A 23,185-nucleotide genomic window follows, 5' to 3' on the forward strand; every position below is an offset into this window, starting at 1 on the left:
CGGAAACACGCCTGGATCTCAAATCAAAAGAGCCAACACTGAGATTCAGCAAGCTACGGCTCCCCCGTGCCTTACTTAAGTATTCCTAGATTAAGGGGCTTCTTTGGTCCCAAATAAATCACTGAAATAATTGGAGACTGAAGTAGCTGTTAGACACTGTTCTTCTTCCTTTGACCGCTGAACACACCTTTTCAGTGAACAGGTTTAACCCAATGAAATAATATGTAGATCAGAACTACTATGGAATAAACTCGAACTGGTGAAGGGGCTGCCAGTATTCATCTGTGAGCCACCAAGCCTTCTCTAGTATATATTATGTATAGAAACTGGTCTATTAATATGTAGCCTTCATTCTACAAGCTAATTTGGGAAAGCAGTATGTGATACGGGCCTCTTTCAACTGGACAAGTTTAACGTAACACTTATTCTGAAAAATAGCACCGTTGGTTCCAAAAATGAAAATGTGGAGGCGCTGAATGAGTATCATAGGAAACATTACCGAGTCTTATTAGGAATGCTGTTGGAAGGAGCTGTGGTGGGAGGGTGGGGCTCAGGCCCTTTAAGAGGAAGGTTGGGCCTATTGAGTTCCAGCGGCTCCTCTCATTAAAAGGGACTTAAATGAAGACTCCTGACTGCGCAGGGGAGGCCAGCCAGGCTGGGTGAAGGAGGAGGCTTCTGCTAACAAGCCTGGTATGGGGCCTTACACAGAAAATCAGCACAATTGACTTCCTTTGTTGTTTCTACATGGACGGATGTATGGGAGAGAAGGCCCTGATGGGTTAGTTAGGGGTATCCCTTTTGAGGGAGCCCTAGAAAAGGAGCCAGATGGTAAAATAAAGACTAGCTGAGATCAATGTGACCCAGCCTCCATGGCACCCTTTAGCGATGGCTCTGTCATACTGGAAAAAATGTGTTTGTTCCACTTCTAGTTACACGCTATGCTGGTGTGGCGTGAGGTCTTGAATGCGCCCATATAAATGCAAAACGCCAAGACCAATGTAGAGTGTTATTTCACTGTACACACAAAGGCACCTCGATTAGCCCTCTTCCCACGATGCAAGTATTTGCATGGTCGCCATTCTTCACTCTGCATATGGGCTAGAGCCAGGTAACCACAAATCCCAGATGGACTGATCGGGAAAGACCCACTCCGGGCCCACTTCAGTCAAGCAGCTGGTGTTTTAAGCACTCACCATGTGCTCAGCACCCTTATGTTCTCAGCTTTTGTGAGTGTTTGGGCTTCTCCACCATGGAGGATGACCCGGTCCCCACAGTTTATTCCCTTCTGCTTTGCCTTCAGAAAATGTGCTCATCCTAAGTGAGTCCAAGAAAAAGATCAGATTCAAAACTGAATAGTCATTACTGCAGGACTGTTTTCATTAGGAAAGTCTGAGGATATCATGCATAAATTTGTTTTTCTCTTCTCAACCAAATAATGTTTTGAAAAGTGTTGTGAAACCAATGGGATCGAACCTGAAGAAACTGCAAGACGAGGGTCCTGGAGGTGAGAAATGACACAATGATGGTGATTGTCATTTTTCTGTCTTCGTTTTTGTTGCTTTGAAGGGATTCCCTACAGAAGTTTGTTGCTTTCATCAAAGCAAAATGGCTGACTCTTTCAGAATATCTATTGCCTCCACTCATGCTAGCTGTCCAATTTGCCAAATAAGAATTCTTGCCTTATCTTTGGCATCTGTAAAGTAGCTTTTCTCCTTATCTTCAGTCAGTGCTGCATGGAATTTATTTTTCATAGTTGGAGGCTGCAATCCAGGATCAGTGTGCCAGCAGAGTTGTGTTCTGGTGAGACCCTTCTTCTGGTTATAGAACTTCTGCCTTCTTCTCTGTGTCCTCACATGGTGGAAAGGCAAGCTAGCTCTCTGGAGCCTCTTTTGTGAGGGGACTAATCCCATTCATGAGCCCTCTGCTCTCATGACTTAATCACCTCTCAAAGGCCCTAATACCATCACCTTGGGCATTAGGTTCACAACATAGTATTTGGAGGGGGACACAAACATTCAGACCATAGAACCGGGGTGTCTTTAAGCCATTTCAAAAGGGACACTGGTATGGGTGTCCTCTTGAAATTTACATATTAAAGACCCAACCCTAGTACCTCACAATATAATTTTATTCAGAAATAGGGTCATTAACGATATAATTAAAGTTAGGATGAACTCGTACTAGAGTTGGATGAACCGCTGATATGACCAATGTCCTTATAAAAAAAGAGAAATTTGAACACAGACATGCTGGCACCTTGATCTCCGACTGCCAGCCTCCAGACCCGTGAGACGAGAAATTTCTGTCATTGAAGGCACCCAGTGTGTGGTACGTTGTTATAGCAGCCCCGGCAAACTCACGCCCACGCCATTGCCCAGCAGCGCTTCATCCACGCTGACGCTACATACGTCACACAATGAGCCGCTTGTCAGGATGTGCTCTGCAGATGGTGGCAGTGTCGTAGAGCATGTTGGGAATGATACCCTTGGGAGCAGGGGGCAGGGTCCTTCCTAGTCACCTTGGTCAGGGCCAAGCCTGCTAAGAAGTTTCTGAGGTCGTTTTATGTGAGGAGGTCACCTCTGCAGGTCTTTTGTTTTCTGGTTTCTTTAGGCCTGGGAAAAGTCTTGTAAGGAACTCTAGGCTGAAGTTGTTTACCATGTCAAGGGTGGGATTGGGAAAGAGGATACGCTTTTTCTTCATTCCTTCAACCCCTGAGCTTTGACCTACGATGATGGCAAATGGCCTAACCTGGGGCGTCCTGAGAGCAGGAGGAGAAGAAGTATGTGCAGAGCGTTGTGGAGGCCCATTGCTTTAAGTGCCTTTGTGTCAGACATTTGGAATGAGTCTCTTTTCCTACCTCAAGTTTTGTCACCAGATTAGTTAAATCTAAGTACATTTTCAGTTTCCAACAAGAGAATAGAAAAGCTAAATGGAAGTTGGTTTGATATGGAAATATATTTACCTCTTAAATGTTAGATTTGATATGGAAATGTATTTACCTCTTAAATGTTAGATTCATAGTGCATTAGAACATATTAAAATTAATATTATAACTTAATATTACAATTATTACTAATAATGTTCAACACCACCATATTTATGCAATGTAGATTCTGAGGCTTTGCTGGAACGCGATACCGCTAGTAACTACTGCCTTTGGAATGCCTCCCATGCATCAGGTGATTTACATGCATTATTAATCTTCCAAAAACCCTGTCAGATGTGTACGCCTTGCAATTAAGATATACAAACTCTGATTTAAAAAAAGAAAAGGTCAAGTAAATTGTGTAAGATTGTCCAAGCAGTAAGTGGAAGGGCTGGGATTGAACGTAAGTCTGTATGACTCCAAATCCCATGTGTTTTCCACCACAACATTTGTCATTATTACGTTTTTCTTTAAAAAGAGAGAATGATTTCCACAAACAGTATAAGAGGGTTCCCCTTTCTCCACATCCTCACCAACATCTGTTAGTTTCCTATGTTGCTAGTTTTAGCCATTCTGACATGTGCAAGGTGGTATCTCATTGTGGTTTTGATTTGTATTTCCTTGATGATGAGTGATGGTGAGCATCTTTTCATGTGTCTGTTAGCCACTCTGGAAACAGTATGGAGGTTCCTCAAAAAGTTAAAAATAGAACCACCCTATGACCCAGTAATTACACTACTAGGTATTTAACCAAAGGATACAAAATACTGATGTGAAGGGGGACAAGTATCCTGACGTTTATAGCAGCATTATCAGCAATAGCCAAACTATGGAAAGAGCCCAAATGTCCATCAACTGATGAATAAAGAGGAGGCGGGGTGTGTGTGTGTGTGTGTGTGTGTGTGTGTGTGTGTACTGGATTACTACTCAGCCATCAAAAAGAATGAAATCCTGCCATTTGCGATGACATGGATGGAACTAAGATGTATCATGCTAAGCAAAATAAGTCAGAGAAAGACAAATATATGATTTCACTCACATGTGGAATTTAAAAAACAAAATAGGTGAACACAGGGGAAGGGGGAAGAAAAGAGAGAGGGAAGCAAGCCATAAGAGACTCTTAACTATAGAGAACAAACTGAGGGTTGATAGAGGGAGGTGGGTGGGGGGATGGGCTAGATGGGTGATGGGTATTAAAGTGGGCACTCATTAGATGAGCCCTGGGTGTTATATGTAAGTGATGAATCACTAAATTCTATACCTGAAATCAATTTTACCATACATACCAACTAACTAGAATTTAAATAAAAATTTGAAATGAAAAAAAATGAGAGAATGATTTAAATATATTTGGAAATAATCATATCTTTTTATTTTAAAAAATTTCAACTTTGAATATGGCCTAATCTATCATAATAGCAAGTTCGGTATCCCAAACTCCACGAAAATAATGGATGCTTTCCTAAGATGCATCCATTATTCTTCATTGATTTCACTAAATTTCACAAAGCTTTTTTTTTTTACAGCATCTATCTATGCAATTTTACTTTTCTTAGATTCCTATTGGAAAATACCTTTATTTTAAATAAAGTTACTTTATGCATCTTCTACTTTTATGATGCTTCTTTTTAAATGTACTTAATTAACTTACGGACATTGAACTAAAGAATTTGCACATTCTGGTAAATTCTATGAAGTGGTGGCACCTATTGACAATGCATGATATTGCAGTCTGACATCATTAGAAACAAATTCTTAAGATTTTAAAATAGGAAGAAACTATTTTGTCAAGTTTTAAACTACAGAATGCATATTCCTTGAGAAATATGGTATGTCTGGAATATAAATAGAGTGGAGTCACAGAATACATATGGCGCATCTTTCTGACATCTCAATGTTAGTCAATATTTATATATGAAAACAAATATATATCATGACTTAGACAGCAATATTGGGCTAAGTTTTTTATCTATGATGGAAATCTTCCAAAAAGTGTCTGTGTTGCAAACATTTTCATTCTTTGCTTTGCCATTAGAGGTTCTTCAGGGGAAAACTTTTAGGAAAACTGGGTCAAGTTCATCTTCCTTGTGTGAAAGACGAGAAAATGATGTTCCAGCTCTGGGTCTAGGCTCAGACACACTGCAAGGAAGACAGAGTTCCAAATTCTTAATTCTACATTCTTTCCGTATGAATTCACCACAGGATCCTCATTTATATAGTATGTACCTAATTAAAAGTAAAAGAAATGTTAAATTTGGAGAATCACAAATGTGTGGTCAAAAAATTGGGGGAATGTGACAAGTTCCATAACCTTAGAGTTACTGGAAATTGGTAGCAATGCTAGAATGAAAATATCTCATCTGAGAAATCTTTGCAAGTTCTCAAATGACTGTGAAGAATATTAGCAAGCACATTTTCGAAACTGATAGTTTCTTTTTGCTGGAAATTTTAAAATTTAATTCTCCCTGGAGTTTTTGCTTGGGAATATACCTTTAATTTTATCACATCAAACAACAAATAAATCACCAGCATTAGCCTTATAACACAGTCAACATTCTGAAACACAGCAATTCCATATAATGAAGAATCTTCAAATTTAGGCCAAAATTTTGAGTTCAAAGAGTAGCTTTGAAATAAGACTCCGGGTGAGTCTATTTATTATTTGATTTGTAGCTAGTTAGATCTCCAGATTTTTTTTTCACACATGCCTTTTGTGTTTTTTTCCAAAAAGCAAAGGGACTTAGATAGACAAGAGACAGACCACTTCAAAAATTCTAAGTGATTGCTCAAAATGAAATCGTAGACTGAGGTTGGCAAAGATAAGAACTGAAAACATAGAAGGATGTGTTACTATTGCAAATAACCATGCTAAAATTGAATAAGTGAAAGATACACTTAGAGGAACTAAAGAAAAGGAAAAAAAACCCACAAAACTATCCAGTCAATGTTTTCATCTATCCCTTCTGCTATTTGGGAATTTAATCTGTGATTTCAGATTAGCAAAGGCAAAGGCAGCCTACGATCTTCTGGCCACCCTCCCTAGCTAGTGTATACAAAGTGTAGGAAGCGTTATGACTTGGTCTGCAGAATGCTGGGAGAGCCAGAGTCTGGCCCAGCTGCCTCTTTCCCCAGCACCACTGCATGTGTCCTTTGTGTTTACACATACACGACTTCATCTAGCTCCACGTGTGTGTGCCTGCTCCTGGGGTGGGGCGTACTGTGGCAGAACAGGCACAGGAGATGAGAAGGAAGCCATTTGTTCTCAGGGAGAATCTTGAGCTCTTGGGTTCCACCAATTCAACTTAAAAGGACTGTCAAAGGATGGAGACTGTGTAGATAACATAGTGGAAATTGATGTAGATAATTTCGTCCATACTGAATATTCTTATTATGCTCTACATTATCCTTGGAAACTAGATTATAGGATTTTTTTTCCTCACACAAGATTAAAGGGTCAAAGGGATGTTATTTTAATGAATCACTAAGCCAGGATCCCATGATTAGGATCACGACAAGAGTTCTTAATCTTCTCTTTGGAAACTTGAAAAACAATAAAGAAAGGCAAACCTCAAGAAAAGTTTCTACTAGAAACTGGTTATAAACATTTTTTAGCGTAAAATAAATACTGTACTTGGAAAGCCTATCTAGTAGTGAGTAATGCTCTAAAACCGTGTTCAGCTAAGCCATATTTATCTGTACTAAACAGAGCTCAGGCTTCTTTCAGATAATATGATTCTGAGAATTCTGAGATTCTATGAATTACTGAAATGTGTGTTGTTCTCTTTGTTACTGAGTATTTCGGAATTATATATATATCTTCATTAATGCAACAATAGGCACTGAAGGCCAGTATGTTCCAGGAACTGTTCTGGGTGTTTGAGATATGTTTGTGAACAAAACAGAGAAAAGATCCAAGCCCTTGTGAGTTAATGTTCTAGCAGGGGTGATAAACCTAATAAATTAATAAATATACTATGACAGAAGGTAGTAAGTGCAAGCAGGGAGAAAATCTAAAGCATGAGATACGTTGCCTTTTTAAATGAGATGGACAGGGTAGACCTCGTGGAGAAAATTGTACATATGTAATATGTGTGTGTGTATGTATTTACCTGACTACAGAAATACAACCTAAATTAAAATTAAATATTAACTATATATGTATACATGTATTTTTATACTGAATCCATTAATATGCCCTTCACTATTTTTAAATTTGTGATCATTCAAACATTGAATTGGTTAAAAAAATTATCTTTGTGTTTTCCATGAAGAGCTTCTAATATAAAATAACTCCCAAAATAATGTTTCTGTAAATTTTTAAATTTTTTTGTTCCAAAATCTTGCTTATTTTAGAAAATTCAGAACATTGAAAAGAAAATAAAATCACCCATAGTCCCACTGTTCATAGATAACTACTAATATTTTAGAAAAATTCCTTTTTCGTACCTGCATTCTTTCCTCTTTCCTTCCTCCCTTCCTTCCTTCCTTCCTCCCTCCCTCCCTCCCTCCCTCCCTCCCTCCCTCCCTCCCTCCCTCCCTCTCTTCCTTCCTTCCTTCCTTCCTTCTTTCCATCTACCCATATAGGTAAAATGAAAAATAAATATACAGATGTCTAAGGTTTTTTTTCTTTTATTTGAGACTGTGCATAGGTCTTCAATCCCTTACCTGAAACTTTTGGAACCAAAATATGCTTGGGAATTGAGAACTGGTTAGCTATAAAAAGATAATACGGTATAAACTGTATATTACACAGTATCCCTAGTGTGGTCTGGGGCAGGACCCTTCAATCAAATACATAACATTGAAATGTTTGAAGTTTAGAATGAATAAGATAAATAAAGACTATAAATAGCCTCATATGCATTCAGGTCTTATTTTGCTATTAAATGAGTTACAAAATACTTTTTATTACTTGGAGCTTCTAAATTTCAGAATTATGGATATTGAATTGTGAACCTAAGTGCATTTTTTAAAATGGTGACTTTTCTTTACTTAAAGCTAAATAAACATTCTACTATGTTAAATTTTTGTAAATAATTTTAATAATGACAAAATGGCTCTTATGTGTTTCCTAATTTATTTAACAACTCTCATGTAGAACTTTGATTACATTACTGGCTCTTTAGATTCTTGGAAGAGGACTTTACTGGATCAAAGACTGGAGCATTATTAAAACACATGATATGTGGCATCAATTGCTTTCCAGAAGAGGTGAGCTAATTTGCATTCTCACTAATAATATATGAAGATTCCAGGCTCATTTTAGGTAGCATTGAAAATAAGTGCTTAACAAATATTTATTAAATAAATGTGTTTTTAAAGATTTATTAAAACTATTTATATGTTAGACATATTAGATAATTGTCCACCATATTTGATATACATATATATTTCTGGTTTATTTGATTTTACATATTTATATTGTTTTTAAAATATTCACTTATATGTTACAAGTAAATACCACATACGGTATTTATGGTGTTTACCTACACGTTTCCTCATTTATATTTGCATATTTATGGTTGCATTTTATAGATCGAATGTATTGGTTTTCTGTTGTTGTTTCTTCCGTTTTGCTAAATATTGCTTTTAGGGTTTTATATTTTCCTTTTTACTATTTAATCTGTCTAAAATATATTCTTTAGCTCCAAAATATCTTTAAAATATTGTTTTAGACTTTCACATGGATGATATATTTTCTGAGCTCCTGTACATAGGAGCTCATGGTACAAGATTTTGGCAAGTATATTGGGTCACAATATTTTCTTTTCAAAATTCTATAAGGATCCGCTCTGGCTTTTGAGAGCTGGTCTGGCTCAGAGAGGTGCTCTCAGCCATGTAGAAAGCTCAGGAACACAGTCCTGACCCCTCGAGGGAAGGGCCACTTGGCTCAGCATGGCTGGTGTTGGGTCAATATGAGAAGGTCCTCAGTCAAGTATCATCTTCAAAAAACCAAAGGCAGTAATTGTGAGTGATGAAAAAGTGAAGGAAAAAAGGCAGCTTTTTTCTTAAGAAAGTTTGTAAAGAGTAAAAGAAGAAAATCCAGCGATTTTGGTGAAGGCCAGTATAGCAGAGCAAGGACAGCCACTTTCTCTTATGGGTTCTCAGAGCTGACCTGATACTAGTAAAGAACAGAGAAACTTCTTAGGCTGTGAACTGTGTGCCAAGATTCAAAAATTCCAGAAAAGAACAATGACTCATTCCATGAGCCATACAGTGTTTTGCAGAGAAGTTTTCTGTTGGCTGGCCTGGCTGATGGTCACCATGCAGCTTGTCGTGGGCGTGAATTTACCTCAAGTCTTCAGCGACACTGGCACTGAAGTTGGCTTCTGGCTATAATGTTCCTGGGGTTCTCAAGTAAGTGGTGTGCATCGGTTTTGGTCACGAATGTGTCAGACGATGGGTGTTCATAGATGTCGTCCTTTCTCGACCTCACCTATTAACCTGCCATCTTCTCTCTGTCTGCCAGCTCCTTTCCCCTTACTCCCAGAGCCTAGTGAAATCAGAAGACCATGAAGGGGCAGCTTAGATGAGACTGGGAGAAGAATTTTTTTTAAGCTTACTACACTCTGAGTTCTCCTTCTGATTCTAGCAAACCTCTGTCCAAGAACGTGCAAATGCCACACCAGCATGACAGTTTCTAACTTTTACAAGCTACATGTAACATCCTTAGCAATCAATTTGGATATCCCTTATAAAGAATCTGAAATGGGGCACCTGGGTGGCTCATTCAGTTGGACGGTCGACTCTTGATTTCCACTAGGGTCATGAATTCAGGGTCCTGGGATTGAGCCCTGCACAGGCTCTGTTTTCAGCTAGGTCTGCTTGAAATTCTCTCCCTTCCCCTCTGCCCCTTCCCCTGCTGGTGCTCTCTCTCTCTCCCTAAAATAAATAAATCTTTAAAAAAAAAAAATCTGAAATGTACCAGGTGACACGTTTATCGGTGCAAAAGAACTTTTAGAAAGTTACCAGAAGAAAAAAATAGGTTTATCAAAAGCTTAGTTCTTCTTTCATTGTTACATTTCTGTTAGAATATTTTCATTGTCTGTTTTGTGCTCTATTTTAAAAATATATGTAATATTTAATATATAAGTTATATGTAAGTTGTTTTCACAGGTTAATTATAAAGGAAAACATTTGGATTTTATGCTTTTTACCACTAATTTCCTGCTACTTTAAGAGCTTCGGGTATATCTATGGAATATTTATACTTCTAATTTTTAAAATAACCTAATTAGGAACTTGGATGAAAATAATCAACAATTTAATTGTCTTTTGGAACCTGGAGGTGCCTTGCAGACGTGAATATCAAGAATGTACCTGGAGCTGCTTGACTCTGGAATATTGACCAAAATTCCTCCACATAAAGTGGCATATGTAAGTTCGGCTTCATCAGGGCACCTACAAACTAGAAAATTATATAAAAAGCTGTAATTCTGCTAGATTGGTAACCCTGTATCCACGTTTGTGATTTAGTTTCTCCTTCCATGATATGATTTGTTTTTCTAAGGCAGATAAACACGAAATCTGAGTTTTACTTGAAGTTCTTTTGAATTGCAAGATAGAATAAAAATTATAAAAAGGATTTTGTGCAATGGCCAAAATGTAAAATGTTCTTAGGTTTCAAAAATAAACACTTCTTACTCAATTAGTCTTTGGCTTTCAACTGTGACCTATATATTATAAAAGTAATAAAACCTTCAGATTTTCAAAATTGGAAGATAAACTCTCAGAGAGACAGGCTCCTTGCAGTATCATTGCTACATTCTAACTAGCCATAGATACGGTAAAACTTAAATGTATTTTTAGAAGTGCAAATATATATTACTAAGAAATAAGGTATTCATTTTTTTTATTTTTTAATTTTTAAAAAAGATTTATTTATTTGAGAGAGAGAGAGAGCACAGGCGGGGAGGAGCAGAGGAAGAGGGAGAGAGAATCTCAAGCAGACCCCAGCCTAGCACAGAGCCTGACGTGGGGCTCTATCTCACGACCCCGAGATCACAACCTGAGCTGAAATCAAGTCAGACACTCAACCGACTGAGCCACCCAGGTGCTCCCAAAATGAGGCATTTATAAATTGCCTTATAATAAGTTGTTAGGACATTGTAGAGCAATTTATCTAAAATTTAATATAACTTCAGTGTGTTATTTGTATACATTCAGTATGTTATTTACATTGATACGTGAAAGATGAGTGAAAAGGTAAATGAAAAGTAAGAGTATAATGTAAAGAAAGAAAAACAAGTCCTACTCCATTATCTTCCTGTATGTTGCATTGTCCAGGATTGGTTGGTATCCCTCTACTGTTCCTTTGTAGACTGATTGATTTTTTTAGCTTGGAAACTTGTATGAGAATTATTTTTAAATTCATGATTATTACCTTATCTTTGTAAGACAAGTTTTTTCAGAATGTGTCCAGATATTCCATTTTGTTTCACTCTTTCCGGATCAGGATAAGCCCTTTTGATTTGCATGCTTTGATCCATCTTTAGTTATGTTCACTTTGAACACCATTGTAACTCCTTGTTGGATTTTCCTGGGACTTACATCAAAATTGATCTTCCCTTGTATGGGTCACCTTCTATTTGGCATATCACACCGATTCACAGGGCTGGGCTTCCCCCCATCATCTGCACCTGTCCATCCCATCAGGGTATATACCTCCTTTTTTGTGTACCTCCTTTTTTGTCCTTCTACCCTGTCCCATCCTATGGAAGTTAATCTTAATGATATGCAACATCATAACCCTTTCTGTGTTTGGTCTAATCTTTTAATAAGCCTAATATATCTAAATTTAGTTGAGAATTTAGAATTTTATGCCTCTGTCTTGCAGAGATTAATCTTGAATGGCATCGGATTTTTGTGTTAACTCTATGTATGTTCTCCTTATCAACATAACTTAACATCTTAACATGTTGGGAACAATTCACAATTGCAAGTTTTGCAGTCTGCAATGTCACATGAAGAGATATGAGAAGTGCCCTACAGTAAAAACTCAGTTGGACAGAACACATCTTACACTCATGGGGACTTTCCTGCATAGTTCCTATTTCCCACCTACCAAGCACACTTTGGGAAATGCTCCCTGAGAGAAGTCTCTTTCACCATCACAAGAAGCAGAAGGAAGCTAACAAATACTGAACACCACCCAGTGCCAAACATTACATGTTTGATGCGAATTGTTTTTACAAAAATCTTCCGAGAGTGTTTTCTTGTTGTCCTTTTTCACTTATGGAAACTGAGGTTCACTAATTTAGGCACATTGTTCATGTTCACAGCTGGTACAACCAGGAGCAGAATCTGCACCTGACTCCAAATCCCACACTCTTTCTACAAAATTTGGCTATAATCAGTCATTACATTCTTTGTGATGAAGGATTTAGGATAAAAGTTCTTAAACTACCGTGACTACTTCTATTGGTAAACAACAAAATGCAAACAAAAAACCCACAAAAATTTATGTTTACCTGATTGTTTTTTTCATTTTACTGGAAAGCAACTTAGCACATGCCATCTCCCCAGTTGGTAGAGGAGGGGAAGGAGAGAGATGCTAAATTATCTGGTGAGGAAGCAAGAAAGAATGTCCAAAGGAAAGTTAAAAGTTTGCAGAATAGTGTTAATGATAATTTTCCTTAGGGAAACCGGATAAAACTGGGAAAAAATAATTTAAGTCAGAACATCATTGGCTCTCCACTTTGTGTATAAAAAATGCGTTTTAATTTTATAAATTTTCTTACTAATTAATCTATATTCTGGGACTAACCTCTAATGTTTTATGGGAAAGATGGATTTTTGTCATATTGCTAGAGCCTTACCAAACTAGGAATAATATAAATTAAAGGTTACTTGTCCTTTTGGAGAAAATGATTCTAGATTCTGCTAATTATTGAAAGAATACACTTTTGTAAAAAAAACATTTTCAAAATTTTGCTAGAGCACTTGGATATTATAATATTCTGCTCAGTATAAATTGCCAAATTCTGACTGTCTTTTGTGCTTTACGCAAAAATATGATACTTCTAAAGACACTGAAAGGCCAAAAAATATGTTGGGAATTAAAAGGAGCTTCACTCTCCTGGCTTCAGTGCATCCTCCCTACAGCTGCTAGAGTAATTTTCTTTAGACAATAGAATTGAAAGTGTCCCTGTTTCTTTCGCATGACCCATCACTGCACCCACAATACAGTTTTATAAAAACAAGGCAATTTCTAGTAAATGACATTGACAAATGATAACATTCAAAACAGATATTTGATCAAGGTGAGAGTTAGGACATGTGTAGAATTGATCCATTATCTAATACTGTACTGACTCCGACAATTTTGAAGCCATTCAGGAATTTTACCTTAACTTCTCATTGGGGAGCTACTCTGTATTCGCATTAACACTCTGCTACAGAATAATCAGAAGTTTATAGAGTTTAACCATGCTGGGGGAACAAAACCCCATCAGACCACTGAGATGTTGAAGCAGAATTCATTTGGTATAGTACTTACACAAAGGAATTCTATTTCCTATCATTTATTTATTAACAACCTATGAAAATGTAAATTATCAGTTATATGCAAGTTAGCACTTCAGAAAAAGAAATAAGGAAGTTAGACATGGGCTTTGGTGGTTTTATTTCGTTGGAACTTCTCCCAAGTTTGCCTCATTAAAATATTTTGCTAAGGGGCTTTTTGGATACAGGAGAAAATTCAAATGAAGAATTGTATTTTATTTTTTATTATGGCATTTTCCACTTTAAAGATATTAAAATATACTGCACAACGATGAAAGGTAATATTTTGTAAGACTGGCAAGCATAACATTTGAATTAACTTATCTGATTATATTATTATAAGACTTATTTTCCGCTTTAAAATATATCATTAAAAATGTGAGTGTGTAACATATATATATTACTCACAATATCCTTGACAGTCCCTGAGCTTTAACTCTCACACTTGTAATTAATTAAGATTCTTTTGTTTCAAACTTGAGAAACTCTGACTTGAAGAACTGATTGGCGAGACACTGGGTTGCTCACAGCAAATACATGGAAGTTGCAGAACATGATGGAATGTAAGTGCCTCGCAAGGACCATGGCCTCCCCAGGACTATGCTGGCTTGAAGTTCAAATTTCAGCAACAGAGTGTCCAGTTAGCCTGGTTTGGATCACATGGTTGCCTCTTGCCTAAGAGAGGCCAGGGCACTTTAGATCAAAGTGGGTCCAATGAGGAAAGGATAACTTCCAGAGGATACCCAGGTGCTAATCCGAAAAAGAAAAAAAAAAAAGGAATGGACGTTTGGAAACCAAGAAACAAACAAGTCTCTCAAACTCATTTTCTTCTCCTTCAGCATAACCAGATCTGCCTGCACAGATGTCTCTGAGTGCGGGGCGGGGGTAGGTGGGTCCCATTTCTTAAAGAAGATTGATTGATTTTAGGCGAGCTGGGGGCCAGGAGGGAAGGCAGAGGCAGAGGGAGAGAGAAGCCCAAGCAGACTCCATGCTCAGTGTCACCGAGCCCCATTTGATCTTAACGACCCTGAGGCCATGACCCCAGCTGAAACCAAGAGTCAGAAGCTTAACTGACTGCACCCTGAGGGGGTCTCATTCTTATTCTTGCCAGTGGTGTGTGTGTGTCTGTCTGTGGTTGACTGATGTGGGTCATCGAACACTTTGGCTGCAGATAGGAGAGAGGGGAGCCATGAGGTTCCCCCACGGATGTGCAAATGAAATTGCTAGTCCATCTAAGCACACTCCTGCTGGTCAAGGGCAGACTCAGGAAAATCAGTTAATAAGATAGATTCTTTCAGCAAATTAATTCTCACTAATAAGTTAAGCACATCCAGGAAGCCCTAAGGGTTGGGTTTAGTTTACCAAACAGTATTTCCTGAGCCTCATAAATTGTGCTTGTCCTTCTGATATTGGAATGTAATAAAATCAGAGGAAAGCAGAGAAAAACGATTTTATAATTTAAATTCATATTTAAACTTGAAATAATTTGTGCAATATGCAAATTAGTGAAATTCACAGATCCCCATAAACATTAAAAGTCTCATATTACTCAGCCATTACTGGCAAATTATTTGGTTCTAGGTCTCAACATTGTTGCTTCTTGTAGGAGGCTTAGGATGGAGTTTGTCAGTGTTCTTGGCCATATATTATACCGACAGGGATTTGAGGCAAAATGAAAAAAAAAATTACCCTTTCGTGTAAAATTTCCCATTTGAATAAATCTACCCAGTCACAAATGGAGAAAATGGAGACCTGTAGGTAAGGAAGTAGAGGCAGGGTGTGTGATGTGGGTGTGTGTGTACGTGGAGTGTGTGATACAGGTGCTCGTGTGGGGTATGTCTGTGTGGTGTGTCTGTATGTGGTCAGTATGGTGTGTGGTGTGTCTGTATTTTGTGTATGTGCGTGTGTGTGGCATATATGTGTGTGTGTAGTGTGTGGTGTGATTGTAGAATGAGTATGTGGGTGTGTGAATAGTGTGTGCTGGTAGAAGTTTCCTTTTCTATAAAATCACAAATCCTGGGCGTATAATCGTTCCTCCAGAACATCTTTCTTCCTTGGACCGAAAGACTGATGGGAGTGAAGAAGTAGGTATGCAAGAAGGAAATGAAGCAAGAGAAATTATTTCTGAAATTATTAAAAGTAGGGATTATAGCAAATATTTCTTTTCCTTTGAGCTCAAGTTTGAGGCAGGGAAGGAAGGATCGTAATGTAGCTGCAACAGCAATGCAGCTGATTCTCGATCTCCTTCGGAGCTAATATTGTCGGGGTCCCTGGGAAGATGGAAAGAAAAACGGCAAAAATTAAGAGAGGCCAAAGGGACCCCCATATTGGGGAGAATAAAAGTTGCTGAATGGCTCTGCCCTCCCCCCCCGAATATGGATTCAACCAAAAATAGGGCATAGAGGCGGAGGCAGTGTGTGATGGCTGGTGCTGCCTAGACATTTTTGAAACGAAGTGGGTATTCGTCTAGTAATTGTCGTGCTCACATAGGCAGCACATATACTAAAATCAGAAAGATACAAAAAGATTAGCATGGCCCCTGAGCAAAGATGACACACAAAATTGGTGAAGCGCTCCATATTTTTCAAAAATTTAAAATAAAAAAATGTTACATTGGCTCACCGAGTTGGGAGGTCATACGTCTTTTGGATTTGAGCTCACTCGTGCCTGCGCTACGTTGAAAGTACGGATACAGAAAAGTGACCGTTCAGAGCCGTACTTGTACCACGTCATGCACTTGAACATTGAGTGATAGAGCTCAGAACATAAACTGAAGAAAATCACCTGCAAGTCTGTTCATGCCTCATATTAGCAATTTAGTCTGAAATAACCTTTGCATCAGAAAAATGGGGTAAAAAAGAAATCTACGCTAGTAGCAGTGGAGGCTGGCCTAACTCCCAGACCTAACCAGACCTGAAGGAAGGTTTTCTTTTTGACTTCGTGTCACAACCAAGACAAGGTGAATACACCTTTCTCTTCATGTGATACCTTCAAGATCAGGTTCTCCATAACCATCAAAAACTTAAAATGTGCCCTCGTCTTCCACTTCCTGGATAAAAGAGACTGTGTGGTATGACTTCCTCTCCTTTCATAGGGACACAGCTATTCCTCACATAATTTCCACAAATTGTGCGTGATAATGCAGCAAGTGCCACAGCTGAGGATGACCCTTATCGTGGGCTGAGACAGAAGTCCCCAAACAAATGATTTGGGGAGAGGGACACAGGAGGGACTGGCTGGCTCTTGGGCCAGGGCTGTAGAAATCTGTCTTCTTATAGAAATTCTGTCTTTTGTTGCACTCTGAACAAGGGGTCCTCTTCCCACATTTGCAGTCACCTACTGGGAATTCAAATTAAATTAGGTCTCACTTAAATTGGAGTTTTTCCCATTACATTAGCGTTTGCATAATCTTGCCAATGTTTGCCAACTTGCTAATTAATAATAGGATGACTTCAGTAATAGTAATAGGATGGCTAAATCATGTTTTATTGCTGTTGGATTGACCTAGAATGAGTCTATCAAAGGGTACGTCTAGTACGTATGCTCAGTTTTTATTCCAACAGGCACATCTCAGTTGGAAAACTTAATCCACCACTAAAAGTTGTTATTGCAATGACTTTTCCACGCATTTGAGGAAATAAAAACTTAAAAAAAAAGCTTCGATGAAACTGACTTGTAAACCCCATTGTTTCTGTGATTCACTCATGCTGAAGTATTGCTCAAAAATGATGTGTCTCTAAATAGCAGCAAAAACAAAGCTTTAGAGAATTAATGTAAGAGAAGGATAATTCTTTCTCAGAAATTATCTTTCGAGAAGCCAGACCGAGGCTGAAAGTATTTAACTTTCTGAGGCTGGCTCACCTTCCCGTTACACAAAGCTGCAAGTATATTCAGAAGTTGAAAAAAAGAGAAGAGTCTGAGCTGGATTTAGGCAGTATAACTTCTGGAAGCTGGGGCCGGATAGTTTCAGCAGTATGCCAGATTGTTTTCTCTGACTGTGGGTTCAGCAGACGCTCCTGGTTTTCCTTAGGTGCTTCGAGGATTACAGACACCCGCGGATCTCACACTCCTGCCATACAACTTCTCACAAAGAGGACCTCCGGTTGGTCCTAGCAGAAACCTTATTAAATGGATGAACGTAATACTTTTAAATCTGCTTAGTCATTAGATATCTGTCATGCCACCATATAATTTAATTGCAGTAGAATTTGATACATTCATTTTTCACTTTCATAGGTTTGAGAAGTCAGACGTGTTGTTCATCGATAATTACTCAAATCCATGGGAAGAAAAAACAGATTTCACCCCAAATCCGTGTGTCTCCGAACTACTACTCTAAGTACATAGGAACACATCGAAGCCATCATCAGCACAGTAGGGTTTTATCTTTCGTAATCTATCCCACCGAAAAATGAAGGAGGCTCACAATTTCTCTCCACTTTAAAGGACAGATCTGTTCAAAGCATAGTTTCCAGGTTACCGTTTTATTCAGACTGAACCATTCATTTAGTTTAAGGAAGTCTATACATGTCTTCAGTCCTATTCATAGGCTCGCCAAGGCCAACAATGAGGAACACAGTATCTAGTAAAAGTGGCTAAAGAATCAAGCCCCTACAAAAATAATGGGAGCAATGTTACAAATTTACACCTGCAGAAACTTTTCCCCCAGGGAACATATATTTCAATCAATTCGAACATCATGGTACCAAAAGTGGAGTTGCTGAAATCATGAAGTCTGTCTCTGTAAATCCAACAGCAATATGCTGAAGAGTGTTTCAAAGATGGCGCATAATCCATCTGCCAAATCTCATTTCGAGGAAACTGGACGTTGTGTTTGGTTGTGTCATGCTGGCTTCTCAGACTTGATCAGGATCTTAGCTGTCCCAAGTCTTTTCCTCTCTCCGTGCCAAAGGGAAACACTACCGCACACAAATCATGGAGTAGATCATGCGCAGTTGTGCAGACACAAGTCACCACCAGTAAAAAGAAGAATGAGGGCCCTCAGCCAAGCTCTCTCTTTGGCCCGTATGTTCCTCCACTTGTGTGTGCTTCTACTGACTGACCTTCTTTTCTGAGGAGAAGCCTATGAAAAACAGCAGGAAAATGTTTCAGATTAAAAATTAAAAATTCATTTCTCTTCTTCTGGCTCAGGGCTAACATAAACTTTGAGGCTGGCAAAAAAAGAGAGAGAGAAATATTTTATTCATGAGCTCCCACAAGTTTACAGTGAAAAATCAAGAGGCGGGAAATGGAGGGTTATTATTTTAAGCATTGACATATGCTTACCACTTTGTGAAATCAGCTGTGGCCTAGTTCTACTCATGCCTGAAGAGGAATATTCTGTACTATTTCTCATCTTTGCTGGCATTTTGGTGGCTCAGGCATTTGCTTAGGAAAGTAAGTCATATATGTTACTATTAGGTTTAGTACTTAGCCCACGGGAAGATAACTACCACATAAACTAATCTAAGTATGGTGAAGGGTACATTACTGTCAAAGCTATAGAAAAGATCACAGCACTTAAGATGTGTTAATGTGCCATGAAGACCAATTTGAAAAAAGTGGTATATATCAGTAGGACTAGGATAGAATGCCACAAATGAGCACCATAGAGAAGATAAAATTGAAGAGATCTACTCATGGTGACAGAAAAACTACATACGAATTTCAAGAAATAAGGTATTTTCCTTTTCACAGTAACAATTGAGAATATATTAAATGTTTTATACTTGCTGCCCTGTATTTGGTATTTCGAATAAACAGACATTTATACTAACTAACTGACTAACTGTTTCCTTTCCAGACTTAAAAAAAATACTCTTCTAAAAATGGTGACCATTACACCAAAAAGATGTCTAATATGGTGAGAACATAAATTTGGACCCAGAAGCATAATCCACTAGTCTGAGTGGTCTACGGTTTAGATTTAATCCATTTATGAAACCTACCCCTGGATATCTTAAAACATTAAGAAAAATTAATTCCTCTGGAGTTTTGATAGCCCTCTTGTGAAACAGGTATAGAAGCGAGGGTCATTATCCCCATGTTTCAGACGAAGAGCGATTGTGACCAACGAGAGGATCCGTGGCAGAATGGAAACGTGAACACAAGCAAAAAACAGGTCTTCAACTCCTTGCAGGGAAGACAGAGTGTCCCCATGCGGTGAATGTGGGAAGAGACTTCTGTCATCAGACTTGGCTCCACAGTTTGAACGGCAGGGCAAGAGAAAGGCCACCAGGGAATCGTAGGTTCTCACAGCGCCTTATTGGTTGGTAAAGAACTCCACTCACTGACTGTGTGCCTTAGTATTTGTTAATGGTATGAGTTACACTCTCTCCTTTTCTGCTCACAGGAGCACAGGTTAAGTACCATGATGCTGAAGTGATCCGAATAGGACCCAGAGATCTTGGTGGCAGAGGCCATGTTTGACTCCACATCAAGGGTCGGCTGAATCTAAAGTCCCCTATGAGGGGAGGGGCCCAGTGCCGCAGAAGAGGTTAAACGGGAAGTTTGCTCCCTACAGGCCCACTCACCTCAGAACGTGCATGCTTACACATCAACAGTAAGGAAACGTTGGTAAGTAAACACTCTTCCCAGTTGGGATGCAATACGTAATAGAAACCTCATTTCCCTACAGATTTCTATCTTCCATTTAAGAGAAATATTGCAATTTTATTCCCGCAGTGGAATTGTGACTAGTCTAGCCTTACTGTATTTTTCTTATCTAGGTTCTACCTATCTACCTACCTACCTACACCTATTTATATCGAATGTTAATCGGAACGTTTAGTCTTTGCTTATAAATCGATGTCTGCATAGGAATATATTTACCACCTGTATTTTCTCATGTTTCTGTACATATAAATATACACTTACACTTTATTTAATATTCCCTTAGCAAAATCACTTAGTTTACCAATAAGCTGATCTTTCTAGCATTATAAATGAGGATGCATTTTTCCTGCAGTTCTTCTCTAAAAATCCAGAAATAGACATAAAACTATCTGTTTCTAAATTTTTATTAATATTTTTATTAACTGCTGGTAAGATAATTAAGTAATGTATTTTATAAAAGAAAAATGTTCTTAATATTTTATCCATCTGTATTGAAAATCACACAAGTATAGTCTCTAAGTTTCTTCTGTTTCTTACATCTCAAGTAGCTTTTACTATTTACACTGACTCCTCTATCTCTTCATACTACCAGGTACTGAAAAAAATCCAACTAATCCAGCCATTTTACCAATGTAAAATGATCTATAATATTCAGTTATAAAGACAGTTATAAAAAGACACAAACTGAGAAATAAAGATTCTGGCTTTCAGGATAGGGCCATTAGAATTTATGTAAATAAAATACATCCAAAAGATGACACTATTATATCTTAATGTGTAGCATGCGGTTGTCCATGTTGCTTGGTGGTTACAGTGTGGGCTTTGGAAGTAGACTGCCTGGCTTATCTATATCCTAGCCAAAAATAACCAGCTATGTGGACTTGGACAAATCATATTGTCTCTCTGTTCCTCGGTTTCCACAATTTTCAAACAGGAATAATAGTAGTACTCATTTCATAGAGTTGCTATAAGGTTTTGATGAGATAATATATAAATATATATAGTGCTTAGAATAGTTTCTGACACATGGTTAGTGTCATGGGTTGAATTGTGTCCCCCGCAAAAAAAAGATAGGTGCATGTCTTAACCCCTCGTACCTGTGGATTTGACCTTATTTGGAAATTGGCCTTTGCATACATAATCAGGTTAATATGAGATTATGCTGGATTAGTCTCATCCAATATGACTGGAGTCCTTATAAGAAGATGAAAATTTGAACACAGACACAGACAAGAGGGAAGACGGCTATGTGAAGAGAAAGGCAGAGATTGGAGTTATGCTGCCACAGGCCAAGCAACTCCTGGGGCTACTAGAAGCAGGAAGAGGCAAGGAAGGAGCCTTCCTTAGAGGCTCTGGAGGGAGCAGGACCCTGCCAACACCTGGATTTCAGACTTCTGGCCTCCAGAGTGTGAGAGGGTACATTTCTGCTGTTTTAAGCCATCTAGTTTTTGGTGCTTTGTTATGGTAACCCTAGGAAATGAATTCAGTCAGTATTCGGTTAGATAGTTATTACTGGACATTAGTAAAGGCCAATTATAATAGATGAGCTTTGATCTCTATACTGTAAAGAAATAATTATGTTTGCTCACAACACAATCTCACATGCCTACATTTCAAGTCTTTCCAAACATGTAAGAATTGAGCTCTAGCTCATTAGACGAAGTTCAACTCTGCACCATATGAAAAATTTGGAAGGTACAGAAGAGACTGGCACGCAATGTAGTTAGAAAACATAGCCTTTCGACATTTCACAAAGGAAGAAACAAAACAACATGTTTTCAAGGTTATACTAACTCTACTATGCCATAATTGTTCTAGAAACACTGAAGTCATTTTGCGTCCCATTCTGATAACAGATGAAAAGAGATTAAAATGTTCTTCATAAAATCACATGTTTCTAAACAGAAACTGTAACCCTTTAACATCTGTGAACTTCGATATATAAAAATGCTATTATTTAGTGCTGTGCAGAGAGAAAGCCAAGTAAGTCTTAAGCATCTTGAAAACCTTTATTTAAATCTTTAGTTTTTAGAAGAAGAGTTAATCTCCAATGTGCCCGTAAAGCATTCTAAACTAACCAGAGACTGTAACTGAGGGCAAAGCTGGAAATTAGTTGACCCAAAGACTGTTCAATTCAGTACCTATTGACTTTAAGCATTTGGCCAGGAAGCCCTTCATAAGGTTCCCACTTTTAGAGGACTCTGCTCTGGCCCTCCTCCAGCCACTCCCCAGTGTGAGTCTGCCTCCTTCTAGAACAAGCTCTTGGTACCCACATGCAGACCTCAAAATTCCCGCCCAAGTGACCCTGTTTCTGCTTCTAGGCCTCATGTGGTCCTGGGTCCTCCCGTAGGCCTGAAGCCAACGGGTGCTGTTTGTGGTGTAATGAGGGGCATATGGATGAAGTTGGGATGTGCCAACTGGGCTGGGCTGTACTCAGATTCACACTCAAGAGCCCTCCCAGTGGAAAGGTGGGAAGAGAAGGGGATGGGCCACGGCTCAGGTCTTCCTGTGCCACTGTGTCCTGGAACGGAACTGTTTGGAATGCGAGCACTTTAAATTTCACTCTGCCCTTCCGGCTATATTTATCAATACAAGGATAGACTACAATAGCTTCTACGCCTGATTTGTGACGTTTAAATATTGAGCCTGAAGTACATAGCTCTCCACGTATTCTTGCCTCAGCCTCTGGGGACGTTAAAGGAGGACCTAGTGGTGTCATAGCAATTTAATCACTCATTACCCAGTGTACGTTCTAAAAATCACAGGGCTACTTCTCTGCAAACACTTCATGTATAGATGTCAGAGCCACTATTTCAGGTTAGATTACCGTAAGAGGAATTACAAGGATAGATACTAGGATCAAACTATAATGTGCTATACATACTGGGTTCAGAAAAGTACAATTTGTCAGAAGTCATAGGAAATTAATAAAAACTGAGATCTTGGACAAGGTATAAAGTACACATACAAATTAATTTATTAATTATTCATTTAAATATCCATATTTCTAAAAGGGTCATTTTCATTGACATACAAGTAAAATACTTCAGTACTTATATGAATAAAATTTATGAGAGTTTTAAAAATACTTTCTGTTTATAATTTACCAGAAACAGAGCTTAATTTTTCCACTCATTTTTT

The 23,185-nt window shown here is 38.3% G+C and overlaps 1 protein-coding gene and 1 non-coding gene across 2 annotated transcripts in view; one reads left to right on the plus strand and one right to left on the minus strand.

Moving 5' to 3' along the window:
• Positions 1–15,907: 15,907 nt before the first annotated feature.
• LOC123793409 (U6 spliceosomal RNA) lies at positions 15,908–16,014 on the plus strand. The gene has a single exon (XR_006779946.1). It is a non-coding gene; the product is annotated as a U6 spliceosomal RNA (small nuclear RNA).
• A 1,876-nt stretch (positions 16,015–17,890) lies between these two features.
• TNIP3 (TNFAIP3 interacting protein 3) overlaps positions 17,891–23,185 on the minus strand; it is a 49,150-nt gene continuing 43,855 nt past the window's right edge. The window contains exon 12 of the mRNA XM_045798658.2: positions 17,891–18,512. Within this exon, the coding sequence (XP_045654614.2) occupies positions 18,481–18,512 (32 nt within the window). The 3' untranslated portion in view covers positions 17,891–18,480. The remainder of the gene's footprint in view (positions 18,513–23,185) is intronic.

Source organism: Ursus americanus, chromosome 13, assembly GCF_024610735.1.
Source record: "Ursus americanus isolate L20-20 chromosome 13, mUrsAme1.1.p, whole genome shotgun sequence".
Taxonomy (NCBI): Eukaryota; Metazoa; Chordata; class Mammalia; order Carnivora; family Ursidae; genus Ursus; species Ursus americanus.